The 21,348-nt window shown below is 38.0% G+C and overlaps 1 protein-coding gene across 6 annotated transcripts in view; it reads left to right on the forward strand.

Moving 5' to 3' along the window:
* agtpbp1 (ATP/GTP binding carboxypeptidase 1) overlaps positions 1–12,336 on the forward strand; it is a 62,916-nt gene extending 50,580 nt beyond the window's left edge. For 2 of the 6 annotated variants that reach the window (XM_062025856.1, XM_062025861.1), the window contains one exon: positions 9,894–12,336. In XM_062025856.1, the coding sequence (XP_061881840.1) occupies positions 9,894–10,116 (223 nt within the window). In that variant the 3' untranslated portion in view covers positions 10,117–12,336. The remainder of the gene's footprint in view (positions 1–9,893) is intronic. The other 4 variants (XR_009821743.1, XM_062025857.1, XM_062025859.1 and 1 more) reach the window with 4 other exon arrangements.
* Positions 12,337–21,348: the final 9,012 nt, after the last annotated feature.

Below are 21,348 nucleotides of genomic sequence, written 5' to 3' on the forward strand. Positions count from 1 at the left end.
ACATTTTATGTTTGCAATGATTCAACTCTTCAGAAATTTGTGGATAAAAACTAGAGATGTCCGATAATATCGGCCTGCCGATATTATCGGCCGATATATGCGTTAAAATGTAATATCGGAAATTATCGGTATCGTTTTTTTTTTTTTTTTTTTTTTTTAATTAAATCAACATAAAAAACACAAGGTACACTTACAATTAGTGCACCAACCCAAAAAACCTCCCTCCCCCATTTACACTCATTCACACAAAAGGGTTGTTTCTTTCTGTTATTAACATTCTGGTTCCTACATTATATATCAATATATATCAATACAGTCTGCAAGGGATACAGTCCCTAAGCACACATGATTGTGCGTGCTGCTGGTCCACTAATAGTACTAACCTTTAACAGTTAATTTTACTAATTTTCATTCATTACTAGTTTCTATGTAACTGTTTTTATATTGTTGTACTTTCTTTTTTATTCAAGAAAATGTTTTTAATTTATTTATCTTATTTTACTAATTTTTTTTTAAATTACCTTGTCTTCACCATACCTGGTTGTCCAAATTAGGCATAATAATGTGTTAATTCCACGACTGCATATATCGGTTGATATCGGTATCGGTAATTAAAGAGTTGGACAATATCGGATATCGGCAAAAAGCCATTATCGGACATCCCTAATAAAAACCTTTTGTTCCTTAAACAATTGTTCAATTAGTTTTTTGTGTTGGCACACATTTTTTTTACACTACCTCGAATTCAAACTGCACTTTAACATATTTCCGTATTTTAAATTTTTTTTTTTTAAATTGCAATTTGGGTCACGGTTCGCTTTCAAAAGGCTTTGAGGATTTTTGTTTTTTTCTTACTTATAAATGTTGTTAAAATGTTGGTTACTCGTGTTAAACAATACCAAAGCATTTTGGCGTGAGCTTGCATACAAGTTCGGATGCCTCTATTCGCTGGGTTTTGCAGACTACGTTGTGACATCACAGCGACATGGACGTACATATTTGGACGTTAAATTAAGCTCTCAGCGAGAAGAGAAGGAGAAGCTGCTCCCCTTTTAGACCAGGGGTGTCCAACCTACAGCCTGCGGGCCAAGTGGAACTCACTGACGTCTTTAATTTGGCCCACGAGACCTCATGAGTTTATTAATAAGGAATCTTATCCAAAGGGTGATTGCATTCATTTTAATATTCTGACATTTATAATGCTGCTATTATGTCGCCCATCTAGTGGACAACGTGAGTAATTCAGGTTAATGGCCTTTAATTATGCACTGAGTGGAAGCATGCGCAGCATTTACGTATGTGAACCAATGCAAACAATAATAGGTCCCTTTAAAGACTTAATGTGTGTCCTGCAGACCAAGCATTAGTGAGAAGCACTGATGTATATGAGTAGTCAAGGAATAGGAAGAAATTTCCCATTTAGAAGTGTTAAGTAAATGAAAATTTGAAAAAGAAAAATGTCTTAAAGCAGGGGTATCAAAGTCAAGGCCCGCGGGCCGGATACGGCCTCCCAATGAATGATCTATGGCCCCCTGGATGATATGTGATTAGTATTAGATCCGGCCCGCAGGCCACAGGCGCCTGCTGCTGTTTTGCACGCACCAATACTCCATCAGTGTTGGCGCTCGTAATTTTCAAAATGGCGTCCCAGGGACCCCATCAAGTCATAAAAATGGGGTCCCACAGTAAATTTTTGGGGTCCCACTTTTTTGTAAGCGTTTTGAAAACAAATGATAAATGTATGCATTATCCTGTTGTATCTCACATTCTATATTGTGTTTTGGGAAAAGGTTGTCATAAACGTTACTTAATTCATTAAAAAAAATTTTACAAAACACATTTTTATGCAAATGTAAATGTATTCAGTTATAAACATTCATTCACTTTCTTCTTTCCTTCATGGATCTAAACTTTATTTTTTCAATATTTTTATTGTAATATTTTCAGAATGTGTTTGTTCTCCCCTCACCTCCCAGGGGGTGATCAAGGGTGATGGGTCAATTGCAGAGAATAATTTCGCCACACCTAGTGTGTGTGTGACAATCATTGGGTACTTTAACGTTCTATTTTTGGCCAAAGTAAGACAAAGAAAACAATCTGAAGTTGTCTTTATTTTTTTAGTTTTAATGCCATCATTTTAAAATGAGTTTCACACCCCTGGTTTATAGTATTCAGTACACCAGTGATTCCTTCTGGGAGGAAAAAAAAAGTGTTCTTCACATCCAAAAAACGTACCAAAACAGAACCAAAACTGCTGCCTAAAAACCGAGGTACAAACCGTACCGTTACTCCCCTCATAAGCAGCCCTCTACAAAAGGCATGTTGACTTGCTGCTTGGCCGTAAAATCATGCTGATGACTTGATGGACGCGTTTATTTGTTGGCTAGTTTAAACTAATATTTAAAGCACAAATGTCCATCAGTGTGTTTGCACTTGCTGCACGGTCATAAGTGTCAGGTTCAAACACTGATGACATCTATTAAACAAGACAAGAAGCAAAGAATCAAACAGAGACAGAATTCCATTTGGACTCAATTGAGGAGAAACGTGTCGACCTGTAACCAATGTTCCCTCTAATTGTTCATGTGTGTGAGCAAACTCAAAAACTCCCTGAGCATTCAGTGGAGCACATGTGAGCAACATCACACGTGACAATACCAGCAGCACACCTGTCTCAAACCAATCTTTTATAATAACACTCAAATGAGAGGAGTCATTTTCATGAGATTATTTTGTAATATTAGTGATTTGGCCCACTTGTAATGAAAATAAAAGAAATATTGTTTTTCATAAGCTATGGATTAGTATTGTACAATATGTCTGGGTGGTGGTCCTGCTTTGGAAATTATTTGTACCCCTTTCAGAGATCACATTTAGTTCCCCTTAAACATCCTCCTGTTGCACAATGAAATGTAAGCATAGGATGAAGTGTGCATTCCTGTAACTTTCTCTAGTAACAGCATTCCATGATTAATATCAATAAATTAACATTAATAATAAATGACAGTAGAATAAGCACACGTATGACTGAGGAGTCATAGTGTAACTTTGTGTGGTGTTTGAGTTGTCTGACTTTTTGTGTGGCCATAAACGCACCACTGGCTTAGTGCTATGCGTGTTGGTGACAGATGACAAGTTGGTTTTGGCCTGGTTTGTACGGCAGAAAATGACTAGTTTTTCGAGATAGACGATTTTTTACTCATGTTTTTGGTGTGGTTATGGCCGAATATAAACAGTTTTGCTCAATAAAGTGATCGATATAATTCCTGTCCTCGAAGCATCTCGATAGACGTTACAATAATTGAACGGTGTTGACGAACACCGTTAGGGCCGCTTGCTGTCACTGTCACTCAGAGTTGCATTGCAAAATTACACAGAATAAATGTGTTTATTTTGTTTAGAATTCAGATGGGATTTGATTTGGTGCGCGGCATATATTTGCTGTGCGCAGAGGACGCTTGAGCAGTGCGCAATTGCGCAGGCGCGCACCTTAGAGGGAACGTTGCCTGTAACCTCTTACAGTGTCACCCACGCTCTGGCGAAAGATTGTATGCCTCCTTCCTTTATTTGGACTTTCTCTAACCACATGGCCATAGCTGTTTCTAAAGGACAAAGGTCGTAAACAGTTCACAGAAAAGGTCGTAAACGAGTTAAAAAAGAAGTTCGTAAAACAGTTCAAAAAGACGTTCATAAAACAGTTGAAAAAGGAAGTCGCCTGGAGGGGATTCTGGTCCTGCTTCCTCTTCGCTTTTATAGTCCTTAGGTCAGACAATATATTTCTGTTTGATTCTAATACATGAAAGACAACAGGAACACCTTCATCTTGCTTCCCCCCCTACAAAATGGAGTTTCACGAGCCTTACTCTTGGTAGGTTCACAGACAGCTTTTGTCTTCTTGCCGGGCACTCAATGTAACTCAAAGTTTTTGTGATAACTTAGAAACAATAATTCTAACAATAAGACTATGCCGTTTTTTTTAAATGAAGTGATTTATTTTAAATTTTGGGATGGCACAACCTCTGGCTTTGTTGTGTGTGACACAGTAGGAGGAAAAAGCTAACTGCTGAGGATTTGTTTGTAGCTTTGCACCTGGTGACTAATTATTGAGGCACATCGTCTACTCGAGCGCAGGTTGGCCGACGCTTGCACCGTCCTCACCGGCAACAACAAATGACAAAATGTAACAACAAGCTTGTTGTTTATTTATTCATTTGGATGCGCTCTGTTAAGACAGTGGGTTGCTTTTATTCTCCAAACCACTTAACGCTCCCCGCACTCGTATTGATAGGTGCTCATTCATCATTGATGTCTTTGATCATTAAGGGACTTGAAATGTTCTGGCTGGTACTCCTTCGAGATTGGATGCTCTCAGGCAGGCCGTCTTATGCTAGCACTTAGCATTTAATAGGTCATCATTGCAATGATATTGTTGCCATTGGGAGTGTCTGCCAGTATGTAAAAGGCTAGATAGGCTTGTGTGTGTGTGTGTTCTTGTATTTCTACCCTTCTTGAGACATCAACAAGGAAAAGTACCTTCCATATGAGGACCGGTGAACAAGTTAGGACATAAATCATGGTCTTAATACGGAAAAGCATTGCATCTAATAGAAAATGGTCTCCCCCCTCTGGTCAGCATATGAAATAACAAGTGTGTGTAAAAAATTTGAGGTGCTCCCCCTCTGGCCAACATATGTAATAACAAGTGTGTTTAAGAAATTTAAATGCGCCCCCTTTCGCCAAAATTAATAAAATAAATAAATATGTATGTAGAGACATACTGTAATAACTTGAAGTAAATAATGAAGATTAAAAAGCAATTACTAATAAAAAATTCAACAACAAAAAAATTAAGTCTTTTTGCAGTCTTTTTCTCACAATGGGTTGACTTTTTTTTTTATAAAATTGGGAAGAATTTCTCATTCTTTCTGTTTCTGTAATATTGCAATATTTTCTTGTGAAATTATTACTTTTTTATGTAAAACTATACATTTTTAATGCAAAATGGTGACATTTGTCACATAAAAATTCCGACTTATCACAATATTGCCAATATTTTTGTTGTTCTAGTAAAATAGTGAATTTTTTTTAGTAAAATGTTGACTTTTGTCATAATTTGGCCAAGTAAAATTCCGACTATTATTATAACATTGCCAAAATGTTAGTTTTCTTATAAAATTGTGACTTTTGTCAAGTGAAATTATGACTCTTTTCATAAAATTGCCAAAATGTTAAGCTTTTCTTGTAAAATTGCGACTGTTATTGAATAAAATTCCAACTTTTATTATAATATTGCACAAATGTTCAGTTTTTCTTGTAAAATCTTGACTTGCGTTGAGTAAAATTACGATTTTTATTATAATACTAGAGGTAGGCCTTTTTCGGAGGTCTCAAGAAGGTAACAAATACAAGAATGTGTGTGTGTGTGTGTGTGTTCTTGTATTTCTACCCTTCTTGAGACATCAACAAGGAAAGGTAGCTTCCATATGAGGAGGTGTGAACAAGTTAGGCCATAAATCATGGTCCCAATACGGAAAAGCATTGCATCTAATAGAGAATGTCTCATTTGCACCCCTGGTGGTGAAATCTATCAAAATGAGGGTGGTCCCAAAAAGGAGGGATTTTCCAAATTGACTGTGTGTCGGTTTTAAAAGTGCCCCCCCTCTGGTCAACATATGAAATAACAAGTGTGTGTAAGAAATTGAAATGCGCCCCCTTTGGCCAAAATTAATAAAATAAATAAATATGTATGTAGAGACATACTGTAATAACTTGAAGTAAATAATGAAGATTAAAAAGCAATTACTAATAAAAAATTCAACAACAAAAAAATGAAGTCTTTTTGCAGTCTTTTTCTCACAATGTGTCGACTTTTTTCTTATAAAATTGGGAAGAATTTCTCATATTCTTTCTGTTTCTGTAATATTGCAATATTTTCTTTGAAGTTATTACTTTTTAATGTAAAATTATAAAAATGTTATGCAAAATGGTGACAAAAATTCCGGCTTTTATCACAATATTGCCAATATTTTTGTTGTTCTTGTAAAATAGTGACATTTGTTTAGTAAAATGTTGACTTTTGTCATAATTTTGCCAAGTAAAATTCCAACTATTATTATAATATTGCCAAAATGTTAAAGTTTTTTTTATAAAATTGGGACTTATCAAGTAAAATTACGACTCTTCATAAAATTGCCAAAATGTTAAGCTTTTCTTGTAAAATTGCGACTGTTACTGAGTAAAATTCCAACTGTTATCATAATGTTGCACAAATGTTCAGTTTTTCTTGTAAAATTTTGACTTGCGTTGAGTAAAATTACAACTTTTATTGTAATACTAGAGGTAGGCATCTTTCGGAGGTCTCAAGAAGGTAACAAATACAAGAATGTGTGTGTGTGTGTGTGTGTGTGTGTGTGTGTGTGTGTGTGTGTGTGTGTGTGTGTGTGTGTGTGTGTGTGTGTGTGTGTGTGTGTGTGTGCGCGCGTGTGTGGATGTAAATGATGATGCGCATATGTACCACACTAAATGGGTGTTCAGAAAGTGGTAGAAGGAGATATCGAAACCCAAAGAAAGAGCATTTCCTGTTAACGCACACAACTGTCATTATCTGTTTGTGCGCGTCATCATCGTTAAACACACACACACACACACACACACTGACACACCATTTCTGGGTCCCACTTGTGCTGGCCACACTGGAGAGCGATGCCCCCGTGATCGACTGTCTCCCCGGGATCACGTTTCAGACCATTAACACCATTAGAAAGCCACTAAAGCCACTAAAACCTCAAAAGAAGCCCCAGCATTTAAACCATTAGGATCCACAGGGAAAGACGGACCCAGCACGCCGTCGCCAATTTTAGCCTTCGCAGACAATGTAACAACGTGTGCAGTGATGATAATGAACTGCATTTATTCTCGCTATAAAAAACATTTTAGGACTACAAAAGGACTTGTATAGTGCAGACCCTCAAATAGTAACGAATCATGAAGAACCGGATCACCCCTAAAATCTAATCACTTCTTTCTTATCCCATTTCTGACAATTCCTGAGAGTTTCATCAATATCCACGCGTAGCTTTTTGAGATATGTTGCCAACTAATAACAAACAACCCCAAATGAGTTTGCCAAATCTGTCTGTGTTGGTTTGTTTTGTCTGTCGCTTCTAAAATGGCTGCAAGAGTTCACTCTTTGCGTTGCTGTCAGCACTTGGGAGCGTTTGTTCCCTCGCGAAATTAAATAAACGGAGTGAACTCTCTTTGTTTTTGTGGGTGGAGGTGGGGCCACCGCCCAGTGGCCTTGTGGTCCGCCCTGAGATCGGTAGGTCATGAGTTCAAACCCCGGCAGAGTCATACCAAAGACTAAAAAAATGGCCACCGCTGCTGCTCACTGCTCCCCTCACCTCCCAGGGGGTGTAAGAATGGGATGGGTCAAATGCAGAGGGTAATTCCACCACACCTAGTGTGCGTGTGTGTGACTATCAGTGGTACTTTAACCTTAAACGTAGGGTAACATAGTAGAAATATTCCAGATCATTCCCCAAAATCGAATAACTTGTTTCTTATCCCATTTCTGACATTGCCTGAAAGTTTTTATAAAAATGTGCTTATAACTTTTTGAGCTATGTTGCTAACTAACCAGCTAACTCGAAGGTATATACAGTAACTATCAATGCTCTTCTAAGCATTTTTCTATTAAAAGGCTTGGTGTTTAATTACTTCCTAAAATGTATGATAAATGGGTTATACTTGTATAGCGCTTTTCTACCTTCAAGGTACTCAAAGCGCTTTGACAGTATTTCCACATTCACCCATTCACATACACATTCACACACTGATGGCGGGAGCTGCCATGCAAGGCGCTAACCAGCAGACATCAGGAGCAAGGGTGAAGTGTCTTGCCCAAGGACACAACGGACGTGACTAGGATGGTAGAAGGTGGGGATTGAACCCCAGTAACCAGCAACCGTCCGATTGCTGGCACAGCCAATGATAAATTATATTATAAATAATAATGCTCAGTTTTTAATTGACATATTATTAATAATATGATTATTATTGCAGGTTTAACTATGTTGAATAATTAAATAGGAACAATAACCATGTGTACATGGACAACATTTATTTAAACTGATCATCATTTAGATTAGAATGTAACTGTGTACATGGACCCTGAAAAAAAAAAAAGATCTGATTATGACGTGCATTTTCATGCATCACACCTTAAATTGGACATTTACTTTGACATGCGCAGAACCTAACTTAAACAGAATGGTGTGTTATTATTTGTGCTATGGCGCCGTCTTTTGGACAGGTTTGCTCACTGCAGGTGCTGAAGTAGCACTAGATTTCCACTTTAAACAAACACGGCTTTGTGCATTTCCGCTTGTCCTACACTATCACTGTATTTATAATTGTTTCCTTCTGTTCACTACTTTTGTTTTACCTCTCTTTTTAACATGGAGCTGTTCTGTAGGGGTTGGGGCGCATCTTCATGTTTCAACATTGTGTTTATGGGTTTAAGCCCGGCAGTTAGCACTTGAAGTAGCTGTAATGTCGTGAATAAAACAGCTCGTTAAGATGACAACTGGATTCTTTCTTTTATTGTTACATCGACACATGACACTCCATCCCATACTTTACTTTTTTCTAGTGTCGTTTTAAAGCAACAAACTCAACAGTATATAACGCTACTTCTGTACATGTTGACTGGGGGGAGACAGCTGCAAGACTTAATTCCCAGACTATTAAATTTAGTCCCCACTCCACCACTAAAGTATATCTGACATCAAAGACATGCACAGTAAGGATCATTTCAACCCGAATTTCGGAAGATGTGTTTTCAATCCGAATGACTTTACGCATTTAAAGCAAATTGAAATTTTGACCCGAACATGTGTGATCGGGTTAGAATATTCCGATTGACGTGTTTATGTGAAAATGTTTATTCTGATTAGGCTTTTAATCCAATTAAATGTGTCCATGTGCACATAGCAACATAGTGACGATATAAACAAAGCATGCATGTACAGTTTTGCTTCAATCCTGATTTTCAAGCTTTGTCCCAATGCAGTTAACAGCAAGACTGATTGTGCAAAAATACAATGCAAGCTATAGTTGCCTAATCATTTTCATAATTTGAAAAAAAAAAAAAAAAATTGTATGCTGTAACAATTGTAAGCCAAAATCAGTTGTTTAATTTAATCATTTTATACAATTTTGCTGTCATTTTGTATTTCAAATCATAATATTCTATTATTTACCTCTTATGTAGCTTAATAACTAAAAACATTTTTTTTAAATTTGTTAATTTTCAGACACATAAAATATAAATAAAATAAAATATAAATAATAATAAATAAATAAAAGTAAAAAGAAACCACAGACAATTCACAAAAAATCACAGACAGCTCTGTTCTTGAATGGCCTTAGAGAGATAAAACAACCAACAAGCACACAAAATGCTCATCAACCACCCACATTGTGTTTCAATCAGGGTTCATTTGGAGATCAGTTTCTCCAACATATCTCAGAAAGGCACCCCCAAAACGTTTTTTTAACCCGATATTAGAGGCTACCTCTGCAAACTACAACCACAATTATAAATAGTTAATTAGATAGCAAAAATCCTGAAAAATGGCAAATATTTAGAAGACAAAAGCCTGTGTGTGTGACAAAGGTGCTATTAAAAAATATATTCGAGAAGATTTTTGTGAAATCTCAGCTGTTAAATATAACACAATATGAAAATAAACCTAGTAAATGTTATTTGGATTTGTAATATTGGAGTTCTGTTATATGTAAAATGTCCATGTCTTTGGTCACATGACTAAAACATCAGCGTGAACGCCACTCTCTGATCTCGGAACGCTTTTTTTTTTTTTTTGGCCGCACAGCAGCTGCTCCACAACCTACGTGATGGACGAGGATGAGCCGTCCTTCCTGGAGGCCGTGGACTACAGCGCCGAGAGCAACGACGAGGACGGCGAGGCCGACAGCGAGGCCGGCGCCAGCAGCAGAGACGTGTCGGGGACTCCCGACTCGTGTGCGGCGGTGCGACTGTTGGACTCGGAGAGTAGTAAGGAAGCCTGGAAAACTGGGCGCGTCGCCAACCAGTAACTTTTATTTTATTTGATTCATTGTTTTTTTTGTTTTTTTTTCCATGCTAAGTTCCACGCACCCCTCATCCCTTCCAGAAACTGCCCCCTCAACATTTACTCACTCTGACGCTTCCTTTTGGGCCAAAATCTCGCCAGGTTGCACCGTCCAAAAAAAAAGTCACACTTATTTACAAAGTCAGTACAAACACAACAGGCTTTAGGACCCCTGCTGTTGTTTGCCTTTGCATTTTTTTGCATTTTCTTCCTCATATATTGCTTTTTTTGCTCCAATATAGTAACGTGGTGGACATAAGAGGAAGGGAAACAACCTACGTACAAAAAACGGCGCCCATTAAAGGGGAACTTAAAAAAAAAAAGGTATATCATTCACAATCCTTATATTACACATTTATTGTTCTTTTTTTATGCATTCTAAATCGTAAATAAATGCTAGCAATAGGTGGATAACAATGCAGGTAATGGGGATTCGTTCTATTCCATGCTCTGAAAAAAATTCCAAAAAACTCCCCAAGTTTTTCTATACACGCTTAAAGTGTATATAAAAATGTAGTAACATTCATGTTAACATGTAATATTTACGTATTTTGGCTCTTTTTAAGCATGATAAATATGATAATGATAAATGGGTTATACTTGTATAGCGCTTTTCTACCTTCAAGGTACTCAAAGCGCTTTGACAGTATTTCCACATTTACCCATTCACACACACATTCACACACTGATGGCGGGAGCTGCCATGCAAGGCGCTAACCAGCAGCCATCAGAGGCAAAGGGTGAAGTGTCTTGCCCAAGGACACAACGGACGTGACTAGGAAGGTAGAAGGTGGGAATTGAACCCCAGTAACCAGCAACACTCCGATTACTAGCACAGCCACTCTACCAACTTCGCCACGCCGTCCCGATAAGCATGGAGCGGTGCATTAATTTCACAGACGCATCACAACGTTCGCTTTTCCTTCAACGACACCACTACTCGGTACTACTTTAGGACAAATGATGATCCGGAACCTTCATTTTTTTGAGCCTGAATATAATGAGCTACACGTTTTAGAAGCTGTGAGGAAGATGCAGCTTTAGTGAAACACTAAGCATCAGGTAGCAGTATCGCTAAGTGCGAAACAAGAAATACAAACTATGGACTTAATAAAACAATTAGTGGCCTTGTGGTTATAGTGTCCGCCCTGAGTTCAAACCCCGGCCGAGTCATACCAAAGACTATAAAAATGGGGCCCATTACCTCCCTGCTTGGCACTCAGCATCAAGGGTTGGAATTGGGGGTTAAATCACCAAAAAATGATTCCCGGGCGTGGCCACCGCTGCTGCTCACTGCTCCCCTCACCTCCCAGGGGCTGAACAAGGGGATGGGTCAAATGCGGAGGACAAATTTCACCACACCTAGTGTGTGTGTGTGACAATCATTGGTACTTGAATCACTTACTGTGCAATGTCTGCTCTCGCTGGGATGCCGACTGACGGGAGATTCGTATCTTCCTGTTTAAATGAAAAATTAAATATAATCTTCAAACGGGTAACGAAAAAAAAGGTGACATACGAGCGACTTTTCGTTTACTTCTCGTATAAGTTGAATGCGAAAGTTGACCAACTTCTCGGTTTTTGCCACAACCTCCAGGTGAGAGGCGTGATTTATAATATATATTATTAACTTTCACCAACTCGGAGCCAATGCAGCAGCTCACCGGCTCAATATGTCAATATGGCAGCATAAGTATGTCATTATGTCAATCATTGTCATCCCATTGGGTTGAGTTTTTTCCTTGCCCTGATGTGGGATCTGAGCCGAGGATGTCGTTGTGGCTCGTGCAGCCCTTTGAGACACTCGTGATTCAGGGCTATATAAGTAAACATTGATTGATGATTGATTGAAGCTAATTAGCGCTAAAAAAATAGCACTGATAATACCAATATTGCTAATACTTGGTTAATACTCACGTCATGAGATGTGAATGGAGTATTTTGGGCAGTTTTTGGATGTTTTTTTTAGGAGGGCTCTATGAATGGGCAGAATAGTGTGCTTCCATTAGCTCCATTGTCAGCCACCTCATACTTGCCGTATTGTACAACTTAGAACTAGAGATGTCCGATAATATCGGCCGATAAATGCTTTAAAATGTGATATCGGAAATTATCGTTATCGTTTTTTTTATTATCTGTATTGTTTTTTGTTTTTTTTTAAGTAAATCAACATAACAAACACAAGATACACTTACAATTAGTGCACCAACCCAAAAACCTCCCTCCCCCATTTACACTCATTCACACTCATTCACACAAAAGGGTTGTTTCTTTCTGTTATTAATATTCTGGTTCCTAAATTATATATTAGGGATGTCTTATAATGGCTTTTTTGCCGATATCCGATATTCCGATATTGTCCAACTCTTAATTACCTATACCAATATCAACCGATACCGATATATACAGTCGTGGAATTAACACATTATTATGCCTAATTTGGACAACCAGGTATGGTGAAGATAAGGTCCTTTTAAAAAAAATGTATTAAATAAAATAAGATAAATACATTAAAAAAAATTTCTTGAATAAAAAATAAAGTAAAACAATATAAAAACAGTTACATAGAAAGTAGTAATTAATGAAAATGAGTAAAATTAACTGTTAAAGGTTAGTACAATTAGTGGACCAGCAGCACGCACAATCATGTGTGCTTACGGACTGTATCCCTTGCAGACTGTATTGTTATATATTGATATATAATGTAGGAATCAGAATATTAATAACAGAAAGAAACAACCCTTTTGTGTGAATGAGTATGAATGGGGGAGGGAGGTTTTTTGGGTTGGTGCACTAATTGTAAGTATCTTGTGTTTTTTATGTTGATTTAATTTTTAAAAAACCAAAAAAAAACAAAACACCGATAATAAAAAAAACGATACCGATAATTTCCGATATTACATTTTAAAGCATTTATCGGCCGATATCGGCAGGCCGATATTATCGGACATCCCTATTATATATCAATACAGTCTGCAAGGAATACAGTCCGTAAGTATGCTGCTGGTCCACTAATAGTACTAACCTTTAACAGTTAATTTTACTCATTTTCATTAATTACTAGTTTCTATGTAACTGTTTTTATATTGTTTTACTTTCTTTTTTATTCAAGAATTTTTTAAAATTTATCTTATTTTATTTTATTTTATTTTTTCAAAAGAACCTTATCTTCACCATACCTGGTTGTCCAAATTAGGCATAATAATGTGTTAATTCCACGACTGTATATATCGGTATCGGTTGATATCGGTATCTGTAATTAAGAGTTGGACAATATCGGATATCGGCAAAATACACATTATCGGACATCTCTACTTAGGACGCATTTAAAAGAAGAACACACGTTTTTGTCTTACATAAGGATTGTGAATGATAGGCAAAATTCCCCTTTAAGGCCCGCGGGAGAGACCTCCATTTTGGATCCATAAGCTATTTGAACCGCTTGATGGACTGACCATTAAACGGCCTTCTCCGTCTCACCCTGCACTTGAACTACTCCTCGAGTACGGTGGGCTTGAGTACGAGGACACTTCCTGTCCTAACCTCGCACACAAAGTGTTCCCGTGTGGAAGAATAACACTTTGAAACACACTTGACCTCACATCCTCTTTCCCCTTCGCGGACAGCGGGAACCTCCAAAGTCGTGCAATTTCCCTTCTGTAAATACGCCCGTGACGTCACGGGAAACGTGCGTTACATCATAGCGAGAATATACGCAGTTGTGTCCAGGTCGTAGTTGTACAGTTGCTCCATCCAACCGTCGTGTGTTTTGCTTTTTATTTGTTTTTTAACGTGACGTTCCGGAAGAAAGAAAAAAAAAAGCAGTGCTTAACTTCTTTTTACACTTGCGTGACAAGTGGGCCGTTATATACAAAGGTACTCAAAGCAGTGAGAATCCCGTTACCAAACTGAAATGGATTTTTGTCTGTTTTCACGGTAGTAGAGATGTCCGATAATATCGGACTGCCGATATTATCGGCCGATAAATGCTTTAAAATGTGATATCGGAAATTATCGGTTTCAAAAAGTAAAATGTATGACTTGTTAAAACGGCGCTGTGTAGGGAGAAGTACAGAGCGCCAATAAACCTTAAAGGAACAGCCTTTGCGTGCCGGCCCAGTCGCATAATATCTACGACTTTTCACACACACAAGTGAATGCAAGGCATACTTGGTCAACAGCCATACAGGTCACACTGAGGGTGGCCGTATAAACAACTTTAACACTGTTACAAATATGCGCCACACTGTGAACCCACACCAAACAAGAATGACAAACACATTTCGGGAGAACATCCGCACCGTAACACAACATAAACACGACAGAACAAATACCCAGAACCCCTTGCAGCACTAACTCTTCCGTGACGCTACAATATACACCCCCCCAACCCCGCCCACCTCAACCTCCTCATGCTCTCTCAGGGAGAGCATGTCCCAAATTCCAAGCTGCTGTTTTGAGGCATGTTAAAATAAATAATGCACTTTGTGACTTCAATAATAAATATGGCAGTGCTATGTTGGCATTTTTTTTCATAACTTGAGTTGATTTATTTTGGAAAATTGTTACATTGTTTAATGCATCCAGCGGGGCATCACAACAAAATTAGGCATAATAATGTGTTAATTCCACGACTGTATATATCGGTATCAGTTGATATCGGAATCAGTAATTAAGAGTTGGACAATATCGGATATCGGCAAAAAAGCCATTATCGGACATCTCTACACGGTAGTTAACTTTTTTTTTACGTGACGAGCAAGATGTGTTTAAAATTGTTTTAAAAAGGAGCACGACTTATGTTCAACGGCGGTTAACTTCTTATTACGCTCCAGTGACTCTACAGTGGCTTCCGAGGGTCAAAAAGGTTCAGTATTAAACTACTCAGCTACGCTTTCACAGGGTCAAAAATTTCTTAATTAAACACGACTAACTTCTTTTTTACACTTGCGTGACGAGTAAATCTCCCATTCAAAAGTTTATTGTCCGAGCACAGTAAGAAACACGTTTCCCTCTACAGGAAGTTCTTACTTGCTGGCCTCAGAATGTCAGGTAGTGCAAGTTTCCATTACAAATAGAATACAAAAAAAATCTATACAATATTTGAAAAAAAGAGGTTGGTGCAAATATTTATGTGCAACTTGCAGCTTCACACTCCGAGCCGAGATAAGACTCTGGCGCGACAAGTTAGGATGCTAGAAATGTGAGTTAGACGGCGTTCTTGCGTCCTAATGTCAGTCTTGTCTGGCTTGTATGACTGTAGTCACGTTATGTAGTCACGTTACGCTGGAGTTAACAGTGTTCAAAGCTGAGGTAGGCAACATGCAGCCGTAATAAGCGGCACATAAGCATGATGCAGCCTATTAATAACAAAATGTTATAACTAGAGATGTCCGATAATGGCTTTTTTGCCGATATTCCGATATTGTCCAACTCTTAATTACAGATTCCGATATCAACCGATACCGATATAAACAGTCGTGGAATTAACACATTATGCCTAATAATAATAATAATAATAATAGATTTTATTTGTAAAAAGCACTTTACATTGAGTAAACAACCTCAAAGTGCTACAGTGTATTAAAAAAACAAGAATAAAAAGATAATAAATAAAAATAAAAACTAGAACAGCCAAATAGCTAAAACTAGTATGCATATATCTAAAAAAAAAAAGGCTTTTTTTTAAAAAAGAAGGGTTTTTAAGCCTTTTTTAAAAGCATCCACAGTCTGTGGTGCCCTCAGGTGGTCAGGGAGAGCGTTCCACAGACTGGGAGCGGCGGAGCAGAAAGCCCGGTCTCCCATTGTTCGTAGCTTTGTCCTTCGGAGGTTGGAGGGGGTTAGCCTGTCCGGAGCGGAGGTGTCCGTGACAAGGTTTTCCAAAATAAATCAACTCAAGTTATGGAAAAAAAACTGCCATATTTATTATTGAAGTCACAAAGTGCTTTTTTTTTTTTTAACATGCCTCAAAACAGCAGCTTGGAATTTGGGACATGCTCTCCCTGAGAGAGCATGAGGAGGTTGAGGTGGGGAGGGAGGGGGTAGCGGAGGGGTGTATATTGTAGCGTCCCGGAAGAGTTAGTGCTGCAAGGGGTTCTGGGTATTTGTTCTGTTGTGTTATGGTGTGGATGTTCTCCCGAAATGTGTTTGTCATTCTCGTTTGGTGTGGGTTCACAGTGTGGCGCATATTTGTAACAGTGTTAAAGTTGTTTATACGGCCACCTTCAGTGTGACCTGTATGGCTGTTGACCAAGTATGCCTGGCATTCACTTATGTGTGTGTGTGAAAAGATGTAGATATTATGTGACTGGGCCAGCACGCGAAGGCACGCCCCCAATATTGTTGTCTGGGTGGTTTGAAACCGATACCGATCATTTCCGATATTACATTTTGAAGCATTTATCGGCCCGATAATATCGGCGGTCCGATATTATCGGACATCTCTAGTTATAACGCATAATATTGCTTCTTTTTACACTTATACGACAGTTGGATTGTTAAAATGTGACTTTTTGGTTTTAGTCAGGCCACAGCTTGCCCTTGGAGCAGATTATTTCCTATGGGGGGAAAAAAATATGGTGTCGAAATCCTAGCGCCCCACCCCAGAAACGGGACTCTCCGTATACTTTGTTTACCTGGCTGGATCCAAAAAGGTATTATTGTCTATTCTGCAACACGAATGTTGATACAAAGAAAGTGTGTGTGATAAAGCAGCAACGCAACAAGAAGAAGAAAACAAACTCGCAGCACTCCGAGCTTAAACACATTTTGTCATGTCAGTGTTTTTTGCACTTTGAGGAACAAACTGATGACCAAAGGTCACTTTTCACCTGTAGCGCCACCTAGAGCTCAACTTGCCGATGTTTTAGTCTGAAGTTGGCACCTTTATACTCTCTGCTATGTACAGCATATACACACATATGTCATATACCGTACAGTAGGCCTACCATGCTGGAAACCAACATGGTGCTTTTGACTGTTGCTATAGCGACGATTTATTTCATTGTTTGTCTCTGCTACATGTTTTTTTTTCTATTCTACATTTGCACTGTTTTTTGCCCTCTTTGCTTTTTATGTAGTAATTTATTGAAAATGTTTTCCTGGGATGCAACCTGTGTGTATTGCTGTATGAGGCATTTCAGCTTGTGAGTGCCTAAGTGTGTGCGTGTATGTGTGTGTCTGTGCGTGTGTGTACAAATTTTTAAGTTAGTCCATTACTCAAGCTGTGCTAATGCGTGTTCCCTCTCTTCTATTTGATTATACTCCCCTCACCCTTTTCCCTTCCATCTGAAGCTTCTTTGTCCTTTTTTTTTTTTTTTTTTTAACCTACATGCTTTTTATTTCACTCAAAAGTGCGTGTACGTGCATGTGTGCGTGCGTGTGTGTGTTTGTGTGGGAGAGCGATGGTAAACAGGTGATTTGTTTTAAGTGTTTATGCAAAAGTGGGAAATAAAATGTAAAAGTGATCAACTGTTTGTCCTCGTTAACCATTTTCACATTTATTAATGTTAATTAATATTAAAGGGACATGGGGGGAAAAAAAAATGTTTATAATTTTTTTTATTTTAAATTTTTTTAGACATGAATTTCATGCGCACGAGAAACTTTTTATAAAGTTATAAAATATATATATATATTTTTTAGACATGTATCTCGTGCGCACAAGATACATGTCTAAAAAAAATATAATAATAATTACAAAATTTTTTTTTTTTTTTTTATAACTTTGTAAAAAGTTTTTATTTTTATGTCTAAAAATAAATAAATAAATAAATTCCCCCATGTCCCTTTAGGGGCTCCGTAAATACATGTTTTAAATCACTTTTTTTTTCCCCCACTTTTATACAGTGTAAAAATGAAGTTAGCCATTGTTTCATGTTATTTTTGAAGTGAATTATATTTATATAGCACTTTTCTCTAGTGACTCAAAACGCTTTTACATAGTGAAACCCAATATCTTAAGTTACATTTAAACCAGTGTGGGTGGCACTGGGAGCAGGTGGGTAAAGTGTCTTGCCCAAGGACACAACGGCAGTGACTAGGATGGCGGAAGCGGGGATCGAACCTGGAACCCTCGAGTTGCTGGCACGGCCACTCTACCAACCGAGCTATACCGGTTGGTGCAGTTCAGCTAAATTAGTTGGACAGCACCTTTTAGCTCTTATTTCCAAAATAGTGTACACTACTGAATTGGGGTCTTATGCCGACATATGGACACTTATACTGCCATCTGGTGGTGTCAGAAGAGTATAACATACAATAGTATTTGGGGAAAAAAAGTGTAAAAATAAAAATGTGCATGTCACTACACATGAAGTACACGTTTGTGTACTTATGGACTAAGTACACCATATTAAAAGATGATTTTTAGTTGTTATTCTAATTAGGGTCCAATAAGCCCAAATAGCAAAGACAAATAAAAAAAGCATGTAAACCAGGGGTGTCCAAAGTGCGGCCATTTGCGGCCCGCAGCTAATTGTTTACCGGCCCGCCACACATTCTAGAAATGCTATTGTACAAATAAAAAAGAACATTAAAAAAAGTGGAATGAGGTGAAATCTAACGAGAAAAAGTTGCAATGTTGACACAAAAGCTGCCATGCAGGCTGTTTTCTTTTTCTTTTTTTGCCATTGCTAAAAAAAAAAAAATAATGACAAAAAATCCATGTTATAATGAATTATTTGCAGGGCTCCAATTACTTCAAATATTTCACTTTAAAAAATGTTATGTGGTAAATATTGCATATATTGTGTAGTAGCCATATAAAAACATCAAAGTTTTCTTTGACAAAAGCGCATAAAACAAACAAAATAATAGTTCCAGCATAAAATCGACGGATATATCTGAAGTTGATCTCGATGAAAGTAAAAGAAAAACCTAATAAAAATGTATCACTTTATGAGTGGGGCACCTTTTGGATCCCAAATATATTTAGTGATTTTTTATTGATCTTTTCACTGTGAATACTCAAAAATATGAAAGAATTAAAATCAATGGTGTCCTGCATTATTGATCTTTTAGGGCTCTAATGACTAAATACTGCATATTTCAGTTTTACTATACAAAAAACTAAGTTGTTTTTGACAGAAAAGCCATAAAAGATTTTATTTTTTATTTTTATTACTTTATATCAACTTGAAGTTGATATAGAGATTTACTGTAAGCGTTAAATAATTAAAAAAAAAAAAAAAATCCGACTTATTTTTAACATTTTGATGACTGAGACCCTTTATGGTCCCCGGGACCCCTAAAGGTAAAATAAATAAAAAATCCATATATTTTGTTATGGTTTGAAAATGAAAAATATCAAAATGGCCCCCACATGCTTTAATATTTCCGTGTGCGGCCCTCGGTGGAAAAAGTTTGGACACCCCTGATGTAAACAAACAGCTTGGGCCTTAAGAGGTTAAGTCAGGACTTTGGGAAGGCCATTCTAAAACCTTAATTCTAGCCTGATTTAGCCATTCCTTTACCACTTTCGACGTGTGTTTGGGGTCATTGTCCTGTTGGAACACCCAACTGCGCCCAAGACCCAACCTCCGGGCTCATGATTTTAGGTTGTCCCGAGGTAATCCTCCTTTTTTCATTGTCCCCATTTACTCTCTGTAAAGCACCAGTTCCATTGGCAGCAAAACAGGCCCAGAGCACAATACTACCGCCACCATGCTTGACGGTAGTTATGGTGTTCCTGGGATTAAAGGCCTCACCTTTTCTCCTCCAAACATATTGCTGGGTATTGTGGCCATGTTTGTTTCATCTGACCACAGAACTTTCCTCCAGAAGGTCTTATCTTTCGTCCATGTGATGTCAGATGAAAACTCATAAATCCCGTTTGACACCCCTGATCTAGATTCTCTGTTTTTGAGACACACTCATGGTAAACTTACCACCTCTTTCTCTCTCTCTCTCTCTCTCTCTCCCCTCCCTCTGCTTTCATCCAATCAGCAGTCCAGGCACATTCACTGCCTCAAAGACGGTCCGAAATTATAGAAGTCTTTTCAAAAAATGCACAAATCCCCCCAAAGAGAGCCACGACTAAAGAGCCGCGTGCGGCGGATCGTCGGCATAGCTCCTGGCTCTATTTCAAGATGCGTAGCGAAGCCTGCTTGATACTTAAAAAGCCGGCGTTTGAGCGCCTCTTCTCTCATGTCGGTGACACGTTATCAATAAAAAGCCACTTTTGCATAATTGGGGTCCTTTTGTAACCCCCCCACCACCCCACCCCCTAAGACCCTCACAAACATCAGCCATCTAATGAGCTGTTTTGATGTAATCAGGTAAAAGTGCATGCTTGTTGCCAGGAGGTGTGTGTGTGTGTGTGCGAGCGAGTGTGTGTGTGTAACGTTCTTCCACAAGCTTGCAGCCAATTAGAGCGCCATTGTTCCACTTCAGAGTCGGACTTGGCTGCCGGTCAAGCTCTCTGGTGGTGGTCTTACACCGAGGGGCACAATGGCTGCTGTGAGAAGCTACAAAGTCCACAAGGAAGAAAGCTGACAAAAAAAGCTGCATGGCATACAAGCCTGGAATGTGTGTGTGTGTGTGTGTGTGTGTGTGTGTGTGTGTGTGTGTGTGTGTGTGTGTGTTCTTGTATTTCTACCCTTCTTGAGACATCAACAAAGTAGCTTCCATGTGAGGAGGTGTGAACAAGTTAGGACATAAATAGGGATGTCCGATAATGGCTTTTTGCCGATATCCGATATTCCGATATTGTCCAACTCTTTAATTACCGATACCGATATCAACCGATATATGCAGTCGTGGAATTAACACATTATTATGCCTAATTTGGACAACCAGGTATGGTGAAGATAAGGTACTTTTTAAAAAAATTAGTAAAATAAGATAAATAAATTAAAAACATTTTCTTGAATGAAAAAGAAAGTAAAACAATATAAAAACAGTTACATAGAAACTAGTAATGAATGAAAATTAGTAAAATTAACTGTTAAAGGTTAGTACTATTAGTGGACCAGCAGCACGCACAATCATGTGTGCTTACGGACTGTATCCCTTGCAGACTGTATTGATATATATTGATATATAATGTAGGAAGCAGAATATTAATAACAGAAAGAAACAACCCTTTTGTGTGAATGAGTGTAAATGGGGGAGGGAGGTTTTTTGGGTTGGTGCACTAATTGTAAGTGTATCTTGTGTTTTTTATGTTGATTTAATAAAAAAAACAAAAAAAAAACGA

This window comes from Entelurus aequoreus, linkage group LG17 (assembly GCF_033978785.1).
Source record: "Entelurus aequoreus isolate RoL-2023_Sb linkage group LG17, RoL_Eaeq_v1.1, whole genome shotgun sequence".
In the NCBI taxonomy this organism is placed as follows: Eukaryota; Metazoa; Chordata; class Actinopteri; order Syngnathiformes; family Syngnathidae; genus Entelurus; species Entelurus aequoreus.